The sequence below is a fragment of the Leuciscus leuciscus genome, assembly GCF_965113295.1.
Source record: "Leuciscus leuciscus genome assembly, chromosome: 5".
NCBI lineage: Eukaryota > Metazoa > Chordata > Actinopteri > Cypriniformes > Leuciscidae > Leuciscus > Leuciscus leuciscus.
In genome coordinates this window covers 6,781,432-6,800,722 of record NC_138729.1, presented here as the reverse complement: position 1 = coordinate 6,800,722, position 19,291 = coordinate 6,781,432, and the positions used below count along the sequence as shown (strand labels likewise).

The 19,291-nt window shown below is 36.9% G+C and overlaps 1 protein-coding gene and 1 long non-coding RNA gene across 2 annotated transcripts; both read right to left on the bottom strand.

Moving 5' to 3' along the window:
- Window positions 1–176: 176 nt before the first annotated feature.
- On the bottom strand, window positions 177–12,577 carry kat5b (K(lysine) acetyltransferase 5b). The gene is made up of 15 exons (XM_082170977.1): window positions 12,516–12,577; window positions 12,341–12,407; window positions 11,708–11,776; window positions 11,421–11,557; window positions 11,184–11,252; window positions 7,007–7,180; window positions 6,787–6,858; window positions 6,256–6,318; window positions 5,640–5,888; window positions 4,701–4,790; window positions 3,731–3,871; window positions 3,509–3,602; window positions 3,167–3,326; window positions 1,955–2,036; window positions 177–1,835 (listed from the first exon to the last, which is right to left on the bottom strand). Exons 1-15 carry the CDS (start codon window positions 12,528–12,530, stop codon window positions 1,701–1,703), a joined length of 1,617 nt encoding a protein of 538 aa, XP_082027103.1. The 5' UTR covers window positions 12,531–12,577; the 3' UTR covers window positions 177–1,700.
- A 2,254-nt stretch (window positions 12,578–14,831) lies between these two features.
- On the bottom strand, window positions 14,832–16,762 carry LOC309499393. Its single transcript, XR_014206235.1, has 2 exons — window positions 15,821–16,762; window positions 14,832–15,789 (listed from the first exon to the last, which is right to left on the bottom strand). It is a non-coding gene; the product is annotated as an uncharacterized lncRNA (long non-coding RNA).
- Window positions 16,763–19,291: the final 2,529 nt, after the last annotated feature.

Here is a 19,291-nt window from a genome sequence, read left to right as displayed (position 1 = left end):
CTACTATTTCTAACAATACACAAGATAAAAAAAAACAAAAAAAACATTTACCTAAAATAAAACAATTTGTGCAGTTTACTGGTTTACATTCAGTAAAAAAAAAAAAAAAAAATCAAACAATAGCAGGTATCCAAATACATCCATGCGCATTTGATCCTAGATACATACCATACCAGTGTAGAAAAGACATTTATTTTAAGTGTAGTATATTATGTACAGACACAATGACATTGTAAAGCACCATTCTAGCCCAGTTCACTCCACCAGTGACACGCAATAAAGTGTGATTGGATTCATTTTCCATGTAGAGCTGCCGACTTCCAGCGACACGAGCAACAGTGACCATCGGCGACAGGATGACGGCCTGCCCAGCAAACACAAGCTGACAGAAGTTTATGCAAACAAGCAGCGAATTTCACGTGTCGCCAAAACAGAGACGTCAGGAGTAAGCATATGTAGTAGTTTAAATTTATATTAAATAAAGGCTACTCAACACAACCAAATTGCCAGTTGTTTATAGGAAACGGCTTGTTTTGGCCGCGTATTCATAGCCACAATGGCCAAGCCTGCAAATAGGTTCTCTTTTTTATATCTTATATTATATATGTACAGATTGCATTTAAATAACCCCCAGAATGTCTTTGCTTTAGTAAAAAAATAAAAAAATAAATTAAAACTGATTCCATGTAAACAACATGGAATAACACCCGTAAATGTCATTCATAGCCATTACTGCATGTGACAGTGGCTAGTGTTTCCACTATTAGCTGCCCAATAACACTTACAGCATTAACAGATTTCCATGTTGTTGAAATCGGTTTTCTTTCTCGTAAAAGACTTTCTGGAGAAAAAGAATATTTAAAATGGAATCAGTGCATGAAACGTATAATATAAGAAGAAACTGTGTGTGCTCTTTGCCACTGCGTCCATCTTTATGCAGCCAAAGAACAAGTCGAGGGCTATCCGGATCCAAGAGACCATTCAGGCTGGAAGACTGTCTGATGTACTCTGGAAACAACTCAGCTTGATTACAAAAGTGAAAACAAGAGGGAAGCCAAAAGCCGGCAATTTTGTATGTGGCGAGTAGCCTTGATTTAACATCATAACAACTACATATGATTAACTTCTCTGTCTTGACACACGAGATGGATCATGTGTCTTCACTGCCATTTGTAGTTGCTCCTGAAAATCGCTGCTTATTTACATAAGTAAAGTCACATAACTGGGAAAACCTACATCCTGTCACCAATGGTTTCTGTCGCTTGTATCACGGAAGTCAATGAAAATGAACAAGGTCATGTCACATTGCAGAGCACTGATAATTGTGTGTAGAATACTGTTGTTGGTCAGAGTAATAAAACATGGCCTAATAAAATGTATCAGAGTAATAAAACAGACCATAAATATAGGCATCTAAGAGGATCTATTGAAATGGTGGGAGAAAACAACATTAAAAATACAATCGTCCATTCCACATTTAGACAAATAACAGACTAACATGAATTTCACAGAATATAAAAATGTGTAAAAGTCAGTCACATAACATGCAGATGTGGACAGTGGAATCTTCAACAATATTAAACTGTTTTTGTCTTCTTGTACAGACACATTTTCAGTTCACGTCTGTTTGTGGAACAGCTACAGTCTCTGTGAGCGGGATGTGACATGTTAGCCGGCTGCTAGCAGTCCTCCTACAGTCTTTACCACTTGCCCCTTTTGCTCCAGTCTTTAGGAGTGAAATGCAAACATTTGGAGTCGATACGGAGGTGCCGCTTCTGCATGGCCCGCTCATGACCTTCCACTATGTCCTCTGATAGGGTGAGGATATACTGACCCTGCAAGGAGATCAATCAAGCTCAACAAACCACACTCAACTTTTAAGCAAAAAGTAGAAAACCACCAGGGTGGATGGGAAATCTGAAACTGAAGCACACATCCGCTTGGGATCGCTTACCTTATAATAATTGATGAGGTTGAGGTATTGAAGTGTTGAGATCACATCCTCTTTCTTGACACTGGTAATCTCACTGATTTCACTGAGAGAATCACAAATAACGTTAAGAACAAAACCACCAGCCAACAAATTTTATTACAAGCTTTTTTTTTAAATGAACCATCATAATGGATGTGGTAAATCTCTGGAAGAAATGTCTGGGTCGTATCTGACCCCCATATCAAAGGAAAAGTAAATTATTTCGCATAAAGTTGTATTTCACACTGTAATACACTTTGAGAATTAAACGCATTAAACAAGTTAATCATTAAATTCTCATTATTGTAAGAACAATCTGGTCAAGTCTATTTTTTTATTAAAATCTGCATAAATTAAAGGCAGTGCAACTAATATTATAATGTACGTATACTTACAATTGAATATATCTCTGATAAAGTTCAAATTAAAAAGATTTTATAATCCTTACAGTAATGATAATTAGGGGTGGGGTGTTAATACTGAACTTTGGTACAATATCTTGAAAAATATTAATATTAAATACCATTTTCTATCAACCGAAACTCTGCTGTCTGAGATTCCACACAACATTATTATTATTATTATTATTATTATATTAAGACAGAAATACTGTATATTACTATTGTAATACAACTGCACTGTAAAGTGAAAATACACAAGAATATTATCATTACTACTTTAATTAGTAAAATTACAATACTTACAACTGAATTTCTTCACATGCAAGAGTTAAACCCTCAAGCCTTTATTTTGGCAGAAAACTGCAGGGAGATCTTTAAGTGTCTATGCTAAGTTTACATCCACTTCTCATTACAAATCTTTGCTATAATCATATGTCTACAAAAAAAGTTGGAAATGATGCGAAAGGTGAAAAAGCATAACTGCAGCACATTATGCTCCCAAATGCATGTTAAACTCTCAGCACTTGCAGAGTTGGAGTGTAATGCATCTAATGTAAACCGCTCTGAGATTCTTAAAACACCGTATCATAAGCTACTCGTGACGCTGTATGGTGACGCTCTGAAACAATAGACTATATACTTGTTTAATTAAAATACACAGTGCAGTGAGTCTCAACTAGATGTCTGAGAGAACACTAGGGTGATTAAGTAAGAGTAAGATTAAGTCAAATTCACCCACATACACTTTATGGTTCAGATTTTTGATAGTGAGGTTAAAGACGAAGATCCTTACTTGATGGTGATCTGCGGCCGTTCTCCATTCTCTGATTTGAGGTTCATGAGGATCTCCAGAATAGTTTGAGACCAGTAAGAGCGATAAGAGAGCAGACCCAGATCAGACAGAGGCTTCTCTGGAGTCCCTGTCTTTCCTTCCACTTTTGAGAGCTCATAACCTGACAGATGTGAACAAAAAAAGGGTTTTTTTTTTGGTTTTTTTAAAGGTTTGCTTATGCGACCTACACATTATTCTGAGATGGCAAGCAATAACTTTCAACACATAGTAAAAAATAAAATAATTTAAAAAATCCTTACGTGATCACTTTCTACGTTCCTTAGTAAAAAGATGATTACTCACTAAACTCGATTAGTAGTTTGCCATAGCCTCTTCTCTGGTAAGGTGGTAAAGTCAAAATGCAGGCTACATTATAGTCTTCTGTTGATTCCTTTTCCTTTAATGGGAGGGGAAAACACAGCCAATGAAATGCAAGCAAGCTTATCAAACTAAAAAAGGGGACTAGCCAAAATTGTAAAACACTTAGAATATCAGTGCATTGATGGAAGCAAAGCTATATTATACCTTGGAGAAGTAGCCGACTATGTGGAAACCCTTCGAGTCATACTCTGTCATAACATAGAAGAGGAAAGGATCCGTGTCATAGTACAGGGTCTTGTGGTCCAGGAAGCATTTGGCCAATAAACACAAATTTTGGGAATATGTCTGTGCAATGGAAGAAGAAAAAAACTGATTTTAACAGGCCATCAAGAAATACATTTCCATAAACATGTGCCTCACAACCCTAACCCTCTAAACCAACATTAGTTTAACCACACTAGCTCCAGTAAATTAGGGCTGTAACCGGTTCTTGGTTTAATAGGGTCAACAATCTTTTAGAAAGCAAAGAAATAGAACAGTGAAGGAAATTCTAGATCTAATTCTAGTTGGGAAATGAATAATTCCATTCGCAAATAATATTTGCATTGAAATACGGACACATACTTTTATTTGTATGCCTTACATGCCGAAAAAGTAACGGCCATATTTGAGAAAAAAAAGTCGAGTAGTTCGCATCACTTGATGTTACTGTCGGTCATTTCACATTTCTATCGTAAAACAGTTGACATGCATTACCTCACTCTCTTTTAATGTTAAACTGACACTTCGTGCTGTAAAAGCGTATATATATATATCCACGCTGGGGGATTTGATTTCACTATTTCTAATTACTGGGAGAGGGGGGGGGCTTAACGTCTCAATCCCCCTCAACGTCTATGGTGGTTACGGCCCTGCAGTAAAGTGCTGAATGCTATCATTTGCAGAACTTGGCAATTTCAGATGACCTAGATTTTAGACAAAATGGCAATTGTCTCATTCATGAATATATTTCTATTGCCTGACATTTATGTGCTCAGTTACAATGGTGATCTTTCCACCCATTCAAATAGAAATACACAGATTATTCTCTCTCTCTCTCTCTCTCTCTCTCTCTCTCTCTCTCTCTCTCTCTCTCTCTCTCAAAGCAAATTATATCAAACTAGAGGTTACCCACCTTGTTTTTCCTGCCATCTATTTCAAAAAATGATATAGTTCCTTTGCGATAGATCTCATTTCCTGGAGGGTGTCGAAGGTTGCATTTTGTCTGTAAATAGTTATAGACAGGTGACAGTTATCTGTGGGCATGTTGCTTAAGCCAAGAGCACACTAAAGCTTGTTGTTTTAAGTGTGTCTGTGCTCAGGTGCTTTTCAACAGAAAAAAAGAAGTGTAAGTGGCAAATAAGGTAAATTTTCAAAAAATTTAATTGATTATGGTAAACTGATTATATATATATATATATATATATATATATCATTTTTGATTAACTGTGATTGAAACATCTCATTAGACTGAATTTAATTATAATACCTGTATGTAATCAGCTAAATAATGTAAGAACATCGCCAGATGCAAGTACAGCTTGACAAATTGAACTGTAAGAATAGTTTGACCTGCACAAATAAAGGACATAAGCAATTCAAATATAGAACAGTCTATAAAACATCTGTTGTGACTGTTCAACATTAACATTACCTTAGAACCAAATTAGGTAGACTATATGCCTTGAGTTTTTTTCCCCACGTTATGACACTGATGTGCAATATTCCTTGCATTAAACCATCAAAACAAAAATATGATGGATTTTTTTTTTTTTACAAAAGATACACTTCAGTTCAAAAGATTTTTTAAACATTTTAATAATAAGTCTCTTCTCACCAAGATTTATTTGATAAAATAGTTAAACTAATATTGTGAAATATTATTACAATTGTTATAATTGATCAATTGTGTTCTTGCTGAATAAAAAGTATTTTTTTCAAAATCTTTTAAACAGTAGTGTATGTTTTTTTTGGTGCAGTTTTACTGAGATGGAAACAGACTCTCATATGACACTGTAAGAGGGTTTGACATTTTATCTAAAGCAGTCTAACTACAGAGTCCTTAGGCTCTTACCAGATGCCTCTGGAGACACTTGAGGCTCTTGAGGTACTTAAGACAAAATTCACAAAGGTAGAGGATGGGGAGGGTGGTGAGCTCCTGTGGGTATGGAGAAAAGTACCACGGCTTTAGCCTGTGCCGGCCCAGCTCAATACAGTCTATGTTCTTCATTCGCGTGACGATGTCATCGTGACTGCGGTCCGACACCAAACTACCAGTCATGCGAGGGGCAGAGGGGATACCATCAGAACTGTCCTGCGAATCCTGAGAGCACAGAGTAGAGTTAGAGAGATGGTGGGACGGCATCTAACAGCAGACAATGACAAAAGCAGATGACCTGTGCATAAAATAAAAAAACTCTGAACTTTATCATATCTCTAGGGAAATCTTGCTATCACTGTAAATATCAGGAATTACTCATTTATTATTACCCAATTAACTGAAAAAGGAAAAGAGATACTATTATCTTCCATAGCCGAAGTATAACTGACTCTTGCATTTATGAGATCCAATGGCTTTTTAGCTAAATTTCTATAGTTTGAGTTTCATACTTTTCTCTAAAAAGCCTCTCCTAAATGCCTCCACTTTAACAGACACACAATCAAGGCAATGGGAAGTAAAGGAGCCGGACCTCTCCTGGTGGCAAATAGACGGTGGAGCAGCGAGGGTTGTTATTCTGGAACACCTTTACCATCTAACAGAAAAACACAAGTGGAGGCAAAGCTTTGGGACATTTTACTTGAAAGTGGAGGAAAACAGGTGATAGCAACAAAACAAAAAACAAAGAAAAAGAAAAAAAGACAATTATGAGTAGGGTAGACAAAACATTTTATATATTTGATTAGGGACTAATGGGACTTGCGGCCTCATGTTCCAAAACCTCACATTCAACGTTTTTTAGATCACTTTATATTTACTTGTATACCTGCTTTTGAATATACACACACACCCAGATTCATGCTAACCAACGAGATATGATAACTTTATGCTAGCAACTTCTAGGCAAATAACAATAAAATGTGTGATATTTGTAAGAATGTATTAAAAATGAGTGATAATCAAAACCTGGGATTCAGCCATTTTAAGATGTGATAGAGATTAAAAAAAATGTGCATCGTGCAGTGCTAAAAAAAACATCTTTAAATCGAGTTGCCGGTACTACCTCATCCGTTCCTCCACAACTTTTCCTTTTTCTCCCTGGCTGAGAAGGAATAAGACGACGTGTTGTTCCATTCTTCAAGAAGAAAAAAGCAAAGTCAAAATTAATAAGCTCTCAAGTTCTTTTTATTCTGATAATTAAACAGCAACTATTTAACTCTTGTGACAGATTAAACTAACAGACACCATGATTCATTTCAACGCAAAAAAAGGTATTTTTTTACCGTGGTGAGAGAGGCGAGTGGCTCATGTTCTTCTCTGGATTTAATGCTGAAGGAGGAGTCCCTCATGGCGGGATAGACCGAGGCCTGACTTGCCTCTGCAGAGCTAGGAAGTGAAGGCACTGGAATCGCTGCTGTAACTTGTGTTGCCAAAGACACAGATTCTGCTTTTCTCTTCTGAAAGAGCAATCAGAAAGACAAATGTGAAAATGAAACACAAAATTCTTAAAAAAAAAAAAAAACGAAGAAAAAGGTCATTTCTATATGTTAGCTAAGATGCGCTAGGTAGGTTGTTCTAGATCAGTGGTTTTCAACTCTGTTCCTGGAAACCCACCACTCAGCACATTTGTATGTCTCTTATCTGACACATTTAAGCTGCCTTCATGTGCTATCGGAATTACTGTATATACGAGTTTCCTAGTCAGAATTTGGACATAAAAGCCCTCTGAAGTCATATTTACTGACTGGAAAAAATCTGACAATTTTGAGTTTCCAAGTTGGCCATAAATTTTAAACATAGTCGAGGTGAGAACGATTGCTGCTGTGACTGGTATTCTTTATTTGTTTTTGTTTTTCCCACAACAGCTACATCGCCTTGTCTTGTCGTTTGCAGTAATTCATATTTACATATATGAATAACCATTTGAAGCATATTGTATGTTTAATACACAGCAAAAATAGCATGTACTGACCGGAAATCCAGAATTGTCAGCAGGCTAACTCTCTAGATAGCACAGCCAATGTTTATATGGTTGTCAAAGAATGGGACACTACACATTATTTTTAATTAAATATCTTCAATTCATTTTGGGGTTAATAAGATTTCCCCAAGAAATAGGAAATAGTCCCCCAGTCCTCCATGATTTATTTCCAACAACAAAGCACTTGAAAACTGAAAACTGACAAGCTCGTAATCACGACTTCAGAAGTGGGAAGTAGGAAATTTCCAACAGCACGTGAAGGCAGAATTATGGTGCGTTCGGGACATGTCAGAAAGGTTGTATTTACAAATAACACACATGAACACCACCACAAAGTCCTAAATACCAGTGGGAAGCTCTGGATTGTCTTTAAGTCCCGATCTTTACGAGTTGGAGGTGTGTCAGTGAGAAACATGGAGGAATACCACAATATATATAGGTATTTAGCAGTGACATTGTCAGGCTGTTTGATTTACAACAAAATAAGCTAACTGCCTGCACAAAATATAATAGCATTGTAATATAACAAAATATGTAACAAAGTTTACAGTAGCTTCATAAATTACTTCAAAACATAAAAGAGCAAAACACACCTGATGCACATTATTTGTTCTTCAAGAACTTTTTTCTAGAAGTAGAGCTTAAACCTGGCTGTATTTCTGTGTAGTTATATAAGAGAAGGTACACCACCATCTTGCTCTGACGAAAGTGACTTGAACGCACCTGACGTCATAAACAACTTCCCAACTGGTAAAGATGAACTTTCCAGGACTTGAACGCATCATTAGGCTGGGTTCACACGGTACGATTTGGCATATCTGAGACTAATTTTGTAAATCATTAGTCTGACATGTTCACCAAATGTAGTGTGACTTCTCCTATGACAAGAGTCAAATCAAAAACCAATAGGAGCACCAAACCTGATATTATCTTAAAGCTACACTGTGTAATTTTTTTTGTTGATTCTTAGCAAAAAACACTTAGTTCTTTCAAAAATATATGTGCTCATTAATGTATATTTACTTCTTTCAAGTAATAAAGTATTCTCGTAAGTTTATAATCTGCCATTGAAAGTACATACGGGTGAGGGGTTCGAATGCCGGTCGCCATGTTGCCCCTCCATCTTGAAACTACATTAGCCAAAGAGGGACATACATGTAAATTCAAGCTTCGCCTTTCACGCTTTACACTCAGTGACACAGAGACGAATGCGAGGGGGAGATTACTCGCGACTGCCGGCAGATTTGAAAGATTGCTGATGGAGGATCACGCCTATTCTCGAGGACATGTAGCAGAGTCGCCAAGGAAGCGAAAGAGAGAATTAAAACGTCAACGCGACAGGCAAATAAGCCAGACCAAAGTCAATACTGGAGTAACTTTTCCCAGATGGAAAGAGCTCATGAGGAGCAAAGATTTTAAAACGGACGCCGAGGTTGCCTGCTTTCTTCTCGACAGGTAATTCAGCCTATTTGTGTAAATTCGAAGTTTTATAGTTGCTTGTCTAACCATAGCATGGTTGTGCATAACGCCAGAACGACCTCTAGTATAACTTGCGTTACTTTTCCTCACGTCAATGGTGAAAAAGTATTGTTTACCTTGTAACATAAATCTGTGCTGCGACGGATCACAGGTGATAGTTTTAAAGGCGCAATTGGACGAAGTCGAACTGGAAGCCATGTTAATCTTGGAATAATACGGCCACCGTAGGAGTTAAAACACCCTCGAAATTGAAAGGAACAGAAACTAATATTCACCGGGTAGTCATATACAATTTCACCGCTAGATGGGGGAAAATATCACACAGTGTAGCTTTAAATTCTGGTCCCTGGATATGGCTTGGGTCTCTCCTTTAGTGTCCTATGGGATTGTTTTCACCAACTGTTATTTATACTTAGGTTTACGGACTTGAACAAACCTTTAAACCCAAGTATGAATAACAATAATCACAACTAACAGCTGATGGGAGTAAATTTCAGTCACTTACCTCATGTTCTAAAAGAGACATTACAGGAAGTAATGAGTATGTTGGTAATGAGTGATGAGAATATATGATATGGAAAATGCTTTCATATTCACTACCAGTTCAAATTTAATTAAGGTTTTTTCTTTTTTTACTATTGTTCAAAGAAGCATCTTATTCTCACCAAGGCTGCAATAATTTTATCAAATGTTGTATAAACATAGTAACAGTTAAATATCATTACAATTTAAAAAAACTATTTATTTTAAAATGTTATTCCTGTGATGGCAAAGCAATTTTTTTCAGCATCATTACTCCAGTCTTTAGTCTCACATTATATTTCGTAAAATATTCTAATATGCGGTTCAGTGTTTTGGTGCTCAAGAAATATTCTTATTACCAATCTTGAATTTTGTTTTGCTGCTTAATATTTTTTAACCAAATAACAAAAGAAAGAAAAAGAAAAGAAAACACTTTTATTCAGTAAGAACACATCAAATGGATCAAAAGTTACAGTAAAATAATTTTTAAATACTTTCATCATAAATGACAAATATATAAATACATAGGCTAATATATAAAGACATATTATTAATCATTGAACACCAAATCAGCATATTAGAATGATTTCTGAAGGATCATGTGACATTGAAGAATTGAAGACTGAAGTAATGATGCTGAAAATGCAGCTTTTCATCACTGGAATAAATTACATTTTAAAATACATTAAATTAGAAAAGTTATTTTAAATTGTGATAATATTTCACAATATTAAAAAAAAATCTGTATTTTTGTTTAAATAAATGCAGTCTTGGTGAGCATTAGAGACTTTTTGACCATTAGTTTGCATATATTTTGGAAAACAACACTGAACAGATTTTCTTTAGGAGGGGAAAAACAACAACAACTCTACAACAGATACTATGAATTGAAACAGATACTATATCTAGAACTGTATGGCATGGAAACTGTTTAAAATATTATCTTATTAAAATAACAGATCACCCCAAAATGAAAATTCTGTCATCATTTACTCTCATGTTGTTCTAAACCAGTAATACTTTCATCTGTGGAAGATATTTTGAAGAAAACAAAAAAGATGACAATTTGAAGAGTTTCGCCCTTATAGAAAAAGTCACTAAGATCCAAAACAACAATGAACATCACTGACATTCATTGTACGGATGGACACACACACGCGCGCGCGCGCGCACACACACACACACACACAACCTTCTATTGTGTTCCACCGAAGAAAGTTTGGAACAACATGAGGGTAACTGATGACAGAAATTTGTGTGAACGAAAATCTTTTAATAGTGGTAACATTATCATTACATAAAATGTTCAAGCTGCTTGATAATCGGCAATGTAAATTGAGTCGAGGCAAAAATTGCGTCCCTCACACTTGTTGGAAAATGTGATATGAGCTTTTTCGAACTAAATTCAGCCCATTGATTAAAAGCTCTTGCTTGACAGATTGAGTTTTATTAGTGTAAATAGGCAGGTTTGTCTGTACCGGTGTGGGGAGGGTTTTGCCTCTTGATGGAGCTGAAGCAGACTGAACGTTGAGATCTAGACTCTTCCTCTGAATTTGAACAGAAAGGAAGAGAGGATGGTAAAGGATTACATGGCATGTAAACAACTGCTTGAGACACAATGTTTCAAAATGAAGGTCAATCACTAAGGTGGGGGCGTGTCACATTTCATCTCAGAAATCCTAACATCGTAGGCAGATTTGAAATGACGTTCTTACCACATCTCTCTCTGGAGAACTGGGGCGAGACCCTGGCAGGCCGTTCTTCGTAGGGGTCTTTGCCTCCTTTTTGGGAAACTGGAGCTTCTTCAGGTCCAACCGGTCTGGAGTCACCCATTCATCCAGTCGCTTGTTGACTTGCCCAAAAAATATATTTTTTCTTTGCAGTTAGCAAAAAGGCTGAACAAATCTTGCATCAAACAGAATCGTAATATGAAAATATAATTGTATCCGTAAGCCAGGTACAACTGATTTATCTAATTGGCAGATAAATGTTAGATACTCACAGTCGATATAGTGGACATAGTAGAGCTTTCTCCCAGGAATGTCTTTGACACTGAGAATTTCAGCCAACGCTTTGAAGGAATAAAAGGGGAAAGGAGCATTAAAACAGCTGAAAGCTTAAATCAGATCCACTCATTTCAAACAAGGAAAATTGTATTTCAGATGAATCCCGTTAGAAATTTGCCCCACCAATTAGAATAGCCCCACCAGCTGATAGTCCAGCTACACAAACATCTAGACCAGCCTGGAGCAGCTTGAACTCATGTGAAACCAGCTACAAAAACAGGCTGTTTTTTTGCTGGATTAAGATTTTAACTTAATAATAAGGAATTAGAGAATGTCATGTGTTCACATCACCAGCAGACCACTTTTTTTTTTTTTAAACACGTTTGCCCTCTCTCTAACAAAACGTACTATAGCACAACAATGGTATTTTGCATGTGAATCTTGGAATATGTAAATCACACACCATTCAGTTGCATATCACACACAGTAAAGCATCAGCTAACACCATCACCACATTGCGTTTGATAACAAATGATTAACGTTCGGTAAGAAGAACAGTCCCTAATTAAGTAAACAGTTTTATATGGACTGCGAGTCTTTTGTTTACATTCTGTCCGGATCTTACTTACGCCACTCATCTTCATTTTCTTGATTTTTTCGCAGCACGGGAAGACGACAGCCTTCAATGATTTCCACCTATTGGGACATAATGCCATTATAAACGACAGCGACCAAATGCAACAGAGAAATGTCTTAAAACATCACTTAAAATACACAAAACCACACTGACTGGGAGATGCTTACCGAGGAGTCCGCCATCTTGTTAAATCACGGAACACCTCCGGCGCACAGAATTGTGGGTAAAAGGAGAACGCAGGATTGATGCTCCAGGGGGCGCTTGACGTAGTAGCCTACGTCCTACTCTTATTCAGAGCCATATAGAGATACTAAATACCATAACTGTATTATATACTACTACTGTATATAATTTATTCCGTTTTTGTCTCCTTTATCTCTTTCAACACAAGCACAAAGAAGATTCAGTGGATCCTGAAGACTCCCTGCACTGACGCTGTACCCTCACCTTCAGTTTCAGCTCCATGGATTTTGCAAGACTTTCCTTGCTCCTTATTTTTAATACATTTCCCAGTGTTGGTCTTTGTGAAAAAGTGCAGATACAAATACATATGATTAGCGCACAATTTAGCACAAAATCTTTAGTTCTATTTAGTTTGCTCCTGCTGACTTGAGCATATTTTCTCCTTGGACACTACAAGAACAACATAGACGAAAGGACATACAACATGCTTGACATGCAGTTTATTAGACATTTATAAATTCCATTGTGCTAAATCAGTGCAAAAGTCTCTCTCTCTCTCTCTATATATAGGTCATTGACAAATAAACCTTCAAAAAATGTGTTTTTTTAATGTTAATGTACATTTTTTACTTTTTGAAATTTAAACAAGTTTCAGTAGTAAACATTTCTAAGTGTTTAAATTCACCTGACATGGAAAGTGTACCAACCTACCCATACTTGAAAGCAGTTTTTACCAGTATTTGAGAGACAAACCTTTTCACTCCTCATTAAGGTTCCTCTGGACGATGCATTATCATGTATACTGTAATTAATAAAAGAACCATGTTTGCAGTTGTGCCACCCTGACATGCAAATTGCTGGACAAACGTTTTTCAATTATCTCAACAGCTTTAAAACAACTGAAATTTATTACATTTGTTTATATGAAAGGTTCAAATGATTCCATAGAATTTCGTTTTAATTTTTTATTCTTAAGACACCATTTTAGTTTTTTAGACTTTTCATTTGTTGCACAACCTGACATTTTGGGGGTTAAAGATAACAAAACGTAAAATATGTCTTTTTTAAATGTACTAAAAATGAATTAAAACTAAATAGGTTTTATAGATTATAAGTGATGTATGTCATGAATTTATAAAATTATGTTAAAAGGAAATAATGCACTTGGACACTTAGGAAATAATCTGTGTGTGTAATCATGTTTTGTTTTAAAATTGAATATATTATGTATTAATTTATATAGTAATAAGTGCATGGGGTGCATAATCATTGTAAACATTAAGATTAATGAAATTTCACTTATTTAAATTCTACATTTAACTTGTTTGCAATGGATTTTTTAAGACAATCACCTGTTACTTGCAAGTCTCCTGTCCTTGTGAGACCATAGTGAACATTACGTGATGATACCCTTAAATAACATACAAGTTTAAGAACAAAAATACTTAAAAACAACTGTAACAAGGTCTTTAACCAATAAAAGTTAGCCAAAAATATGTTAACAAAGGCAGGCAACGCTGGTTGACCACAATAAACATTAAACATTAGCAAATTTTTATCTTTTACAAATAGCATTGCTGTAACTACATTTACATTGTAAATCAATTCATTGATTGACTACAAACTACCAAAAATCACAGTTCTGACCGAATCACGTGACAACCAAGCATTTTGAACTTCCGTTGTCGCAACTCTCTCTATATGGCCTTCTATATGGCTCTGGTCCTACTGAGCTGCATTCATTTCTAAACATGTCTAAACATCTGTATGCTGAAATGTATCATAATTTAAACGTATTTTCACTGAGAGTCTGACCAGATGCGTGAGCCCGCTATACAGTGATCACAAACACATGTGATTGGTCCATTATGACCAGCGCGGAGAAAAGTAGAAAGTATCACGTGATGGATTGTACTGTTACTAGGAACCCTGCATGATACATACAAAACAAACAGTATTCAACATGTATAGTTAACTGTGTCTCCTCATTAAATTAGTTTCAATGGTAACACTTTAGTTTACGGTTCAATTCTCGCTATTAACTAGTTGTTTATTAGCATGCATATTATAAGGATATTGGCTCTTTATTATTACAATATAAATGCCTTATTCTGCATGACCATATTGCTCAATCTTACCCAATACCCAAACTAACCACTACTTTACTAACTATTAATAACCAGTGATTAGGAGTTTAATGGGACTAAAGTCATTTAGTTAGTTAATAGTGAGAATTGGACCATATCTAAAGTGTGATCGTTTTAATAAGATTCCTCAGTAAATGACAGCCGAAGCATATGTTGAAAAATAATAAGCATTTTATTTTACAAGTCAAGTCAAGTCAAGTTTATTTGTATAGCGCTTTTCACAATACAGATTGTATCAAAGCAGCTTCACAGTATTAAATTAAAATAATACAACAAAGTTTGTTTCAAGAGGAATTTATTGATTGATAAAATTAAATTAAATATCCCCAAAATATACAAGGCATGTCAATATTTGTGCAAGCTGAACAACAAGTTTAACAAAGCCCTTTATAATGCACGATTTAAAAACATAGGTTTTGTAGCAAAAATGTTAGCTAATTTGAAATATCTCCTGACCAGTTGGTGGCACTGTGCAGAAACTGCAAGTACCTTCAAATCATGATTGTGATCGTTGGACAGGTACCACCAAATTTCGTTACAATTTGCCAGAGAGAATTTGTTGATGTGCTATACTAGTATGGTTTGGTCAATTGAACAACTTCTTGCCAGCATGAACTTCTTGCCCTTATGGTTCAAAAGTTATTACTTATTAGCATACACATATAGGTGCAGATTTGAGTTGGTGGCACTGGGGGTTTAAGTTAGAGACTCTTTTTTTAATTTCTTTTGAGAATTTACTGTAGATGTTGAGACAATCTCCTATATGTGTGCCAAATTTCATTATTTTTCTACAGGGTGTACTATGGGCTGCCATAGACTCCAGAGTGGAAGAAGAAGACAACAACTAATGGAAACAATATGTGCCTTTGCACCTTCTGTGATTGGCCCCTAATAGTCAAGTCAAGTCAAGTCAAGTTTATTTGTATAGCGCTTTTCACAATACAGATTGTATCAAAGCAGCTTCACAGTATTAAATTAAAATAATACAACAAAGTTTGTTTCAAGAGGAATTTATTGATTGATAAAATTAGATTAAATATCCCCAAAATATCCTCAACTGAGCAAGCCAAAGGCAACAGTGGCAAGGAACCGAAAAACTCCATCAAGTGACCTAATGGTGTCCTAAAACTCCATCAGGTGACCTAATGGAGAAAAAAAACCTTGGGAGAACCCAGGCTCAGTCGGGGGCCAGTTCTCCTCTGGCATTTATGAGCTAGAGGCCGGATTGTAGTTTGAACTGTAGGATTATATGAATGCCTGGCTGAAGAGATGCGACTTTAATCTAGTTTTAAACTGGGAGAGCGAGTCTGAGCAACGAACAGTATCAGGAAGACTATTCCAGAGTTTTGGAGCCAAATGTGAAAATGCTCTCCCTCCTTTGGTGGTTCTGGATATCCTAGGTATGACCAAAAGCCTTGAATTTAGTGATCTTAAAGAGCGCGATGGATTATAGGGCGATAGAAGATCCGTTAAATAGACTGGAGCTAAGCCGTTTAGGGCTTTATAAGTCAGTAGCAATACCTTGTAATTAATACGGAACTTTATAGGTAACCAATGCAGTGAAGATAAAATCGGTGTTATATGATCATATTTTCTTGATCTCGTAAGAACTCTAGCGGCGGCATTTTGGACTAACTGTAGCTTGTTTATTGAGGATGCAGGACAACCAGCTAATAAAGCATTACAGTAATCCAGTCTCGAGGTCATGAATGCATGAACTAACTTTTCTGCATCAGAAACTGATAGCATATTACGTAGCTTAGCAATGTTTCTAAGGTGGAAAAAGGCTGTTTTTGTAACATATGAAATATGATTTTCAAAAGACAGGTTGCAATCGAGTATGACACCCAGGTCTTTTACTGTAGAGGATAAAGTAACAGGACATCCTATGATGTTAAAGTTGTATTGTGCGAGGTTTTGTGGGCGGATTTTTGAACCGATAAGTATTACCTCTGTCTTGTCTGGATTTAATAAAAGAAAATTACGCGTCATCCAATCTTTTATATCTTTAACACACTCTGTCAATTTGGAAAATTTTGCGTTTTCATTCGGCCGTGATGAAATATATATTTGAGTGTCATCAGCATAACAATGGAAACTAATTCCATGTTTCCTTATAATATTTCCAAGTGGCAATTAATAATAATAATAATAATAATAATAACAATATTATTATTGTTATTAATAATAATAACAAAACAAAAAAGAACACTAACTTGTATGCTCTTTTTTGATTGTGTTTAGGTTCTGTTTTCCCTGTGCCTGTCATCTGACCCAGGCTGTGTCCGAAATCACCCTCTTTTCCCTTAAACAGGGCACTATTTGAGGGGACAGCCATTTTTAGTGGTGTCTGAAACCATAGTGGACGTTACTGAGTGCACTCATTCAATCCCACATTGCAATGTTATAACGAGTGTACATCTGATACCCTCTGATTCCACAACAGCTCCCTCAGAGGTGGATAGCATAGCCGGCATGCGCACCTGGTCAGACTCGCGCATCTCAGGCTCTGCAGCAATGTTGGGCACACACGCTCCCCAATGGCCTGGGATCACGGCTTGCGGCGGAGAAGGGTTCGATGTCTGCCGTGGTCTCAAACTGCATTATCCCGACCAATGGGTTCTGGCTGGGCACTGGGTTTGGAGTGGGGCTGGTGATGTCATCAACGGTGAAGGATGATCCACAGGATACCAGCACCCACTCCACAGCTGCGCAAGCTGTGCGGTGGAGTTGCGAGAGCACGCCACAGACTGTGGAAATGGACAAGCATCAGCCTGCAATGAGGGCGGAGAATGACATCGCCCTGGAGCCTGAGTCACACGGAGAGTCTGACCAGATGCGTGAGCCCGCAACACCGTGCTTTACTGAGTAGTGCTTGTGGAGTTCGAGGGCTAGGAAACAAGCCCCGCCCTCATCCACATCCCTGCCACTGTGGAAATGGATTATATGACATATATATGTATATATATATATATATATATATATATATATATATATATATATATATATATATATATATCATGCCGGCACCTTCAGCTCCGTCTTCCTCCCGGCTACACCTTCGTCCTCAGTCCCACCGGCTAAGCCGCAGTTGTCAGGCTCCCTGGTTCCACCTCGGATGCTCGTCACCACAGCTCCACCTTGGTCTCCAGTGCCATCGAAGTTGCGTGGGTGCTTCGGCTCATCATCTCCAGCAGCTCCATCTCCACCGGTCATCCCTAGGGTGTTGTCTGCCAAGTTTTCACAATGGCTCCTCCCTCCCTCGACTTCACCTTGGCTGGTTTCTGGACCAACATCTGGCTCCTCCTGCTCCTGGCTCCCCCCACCCTCCACGTTGTTTGTTTAAGAATTATAATAATGCATTTTGGTTAAGGCGCCTTTCAAATCACTCAAGGTCGCCATACATCATGTCGCAGCAACAATAACAATATTAAATTAAGAGATAACAGTTAATAACAATGGCAATAGAATAAACGATAAAAAAGGGGAGAGCAACAATTACAAACATGACAACTTAAAAAATAAAATAAACAGAATAAAAAAGTATTAGATTTGAGTGCACAAAGTAATCATGGAGGATAAGCAATTCTGAATATAAGTTTCAAGTTTGACTTTAAATTGAGTTATCGATTCTGAATTACGGATGTTGACTGTGAGAGAATTCCAAAGGCAAGGAGAAGCACGGCTAAAGGCCCTATGGCCCATGGTGGATAGGCGAGCAGAAGGTGTATGGAGGAGACCCAATGAAGAGGAACGGAGAGGTCGAGAAGGGGTGTAGGGCTGTAGAGATCTGAAAGGTAAGGTGGAGCGAGGTTGTGAAGAGATCTGACGCTGGTGGGTAACGTCGTAATGACAACGTGGCAAATGTAGTACATCCAGATTGCATTCATACTAAAGACATTCGTACTATATAGAACAGACAGTATGCGATTTCAGTTTCTCTTTCTCTTTCGGTTTCTCCCATCACTACTGGGATGTTTGTGGCAAAGGCAGTAGGTGTGCGTGGAGTCCATTACCTCTCCAGTTCTCTCTAAACCTTTGAAAACAGGCCTACAATCAAATCTGTGGTTGTGATTACATTTTATTTAATTCATTCAATCGTGTTTTAATGCTAAATTCCTAATGCAGAACCAGGCAATTATTTGCCCATAATTCTGATGAAAGACGTAACAAATGAATATCAGTAAAGTGGTGTATATTATCAAATATATTAAACATGTTAAAACTCATAAATATTTTATATTCGTATATTTTATTTATACACAATATAATATTAGTATAATATATTCATTTTAGAATAATATCCATATATAATTGCAATTCAAGTCTTCCTCCTTTAGCATACTTGATTCAAAATTCATTTTAGTGCACAGGATGCTCTTTTTCATCGTCTTCTGTATGCAAAGCTTGTGAAACTAGCATTGTGGTTTCCTGCGCCAAATAATGTCACCACAGTGTATCCTTTTTAACGCTTGAGCTGCAAAGTTGATCATTGTATCCTAGCCTGGCAACGCTGTACAACGCTCTCTCTCTCTCTCTCTCTCTCTCTCTCTCTCTCTCTCTCTCTCTCTCTCTCTCTCTCTCTCTCTCTCTCTCTATAATATAATACAAAG

Coding starts and splice junctions, on each gene's coding strand:
- kat5b (XM_082170977.1), bottom strand. Junction 6,859..7,006: donor CACTCGCCTCTCTCACCACG/GTAAAAAAATAC, acceptor TTCTTCTTGAAG/AATGGAACAACACGTCGTCT. Junction 2,037..3,166: donor CGGCCGCAGATCACCATCAA/GTAAGGATCTTC, acceptor TGATTCTCTCAG/TGAAATCAGTGAGATTACCA.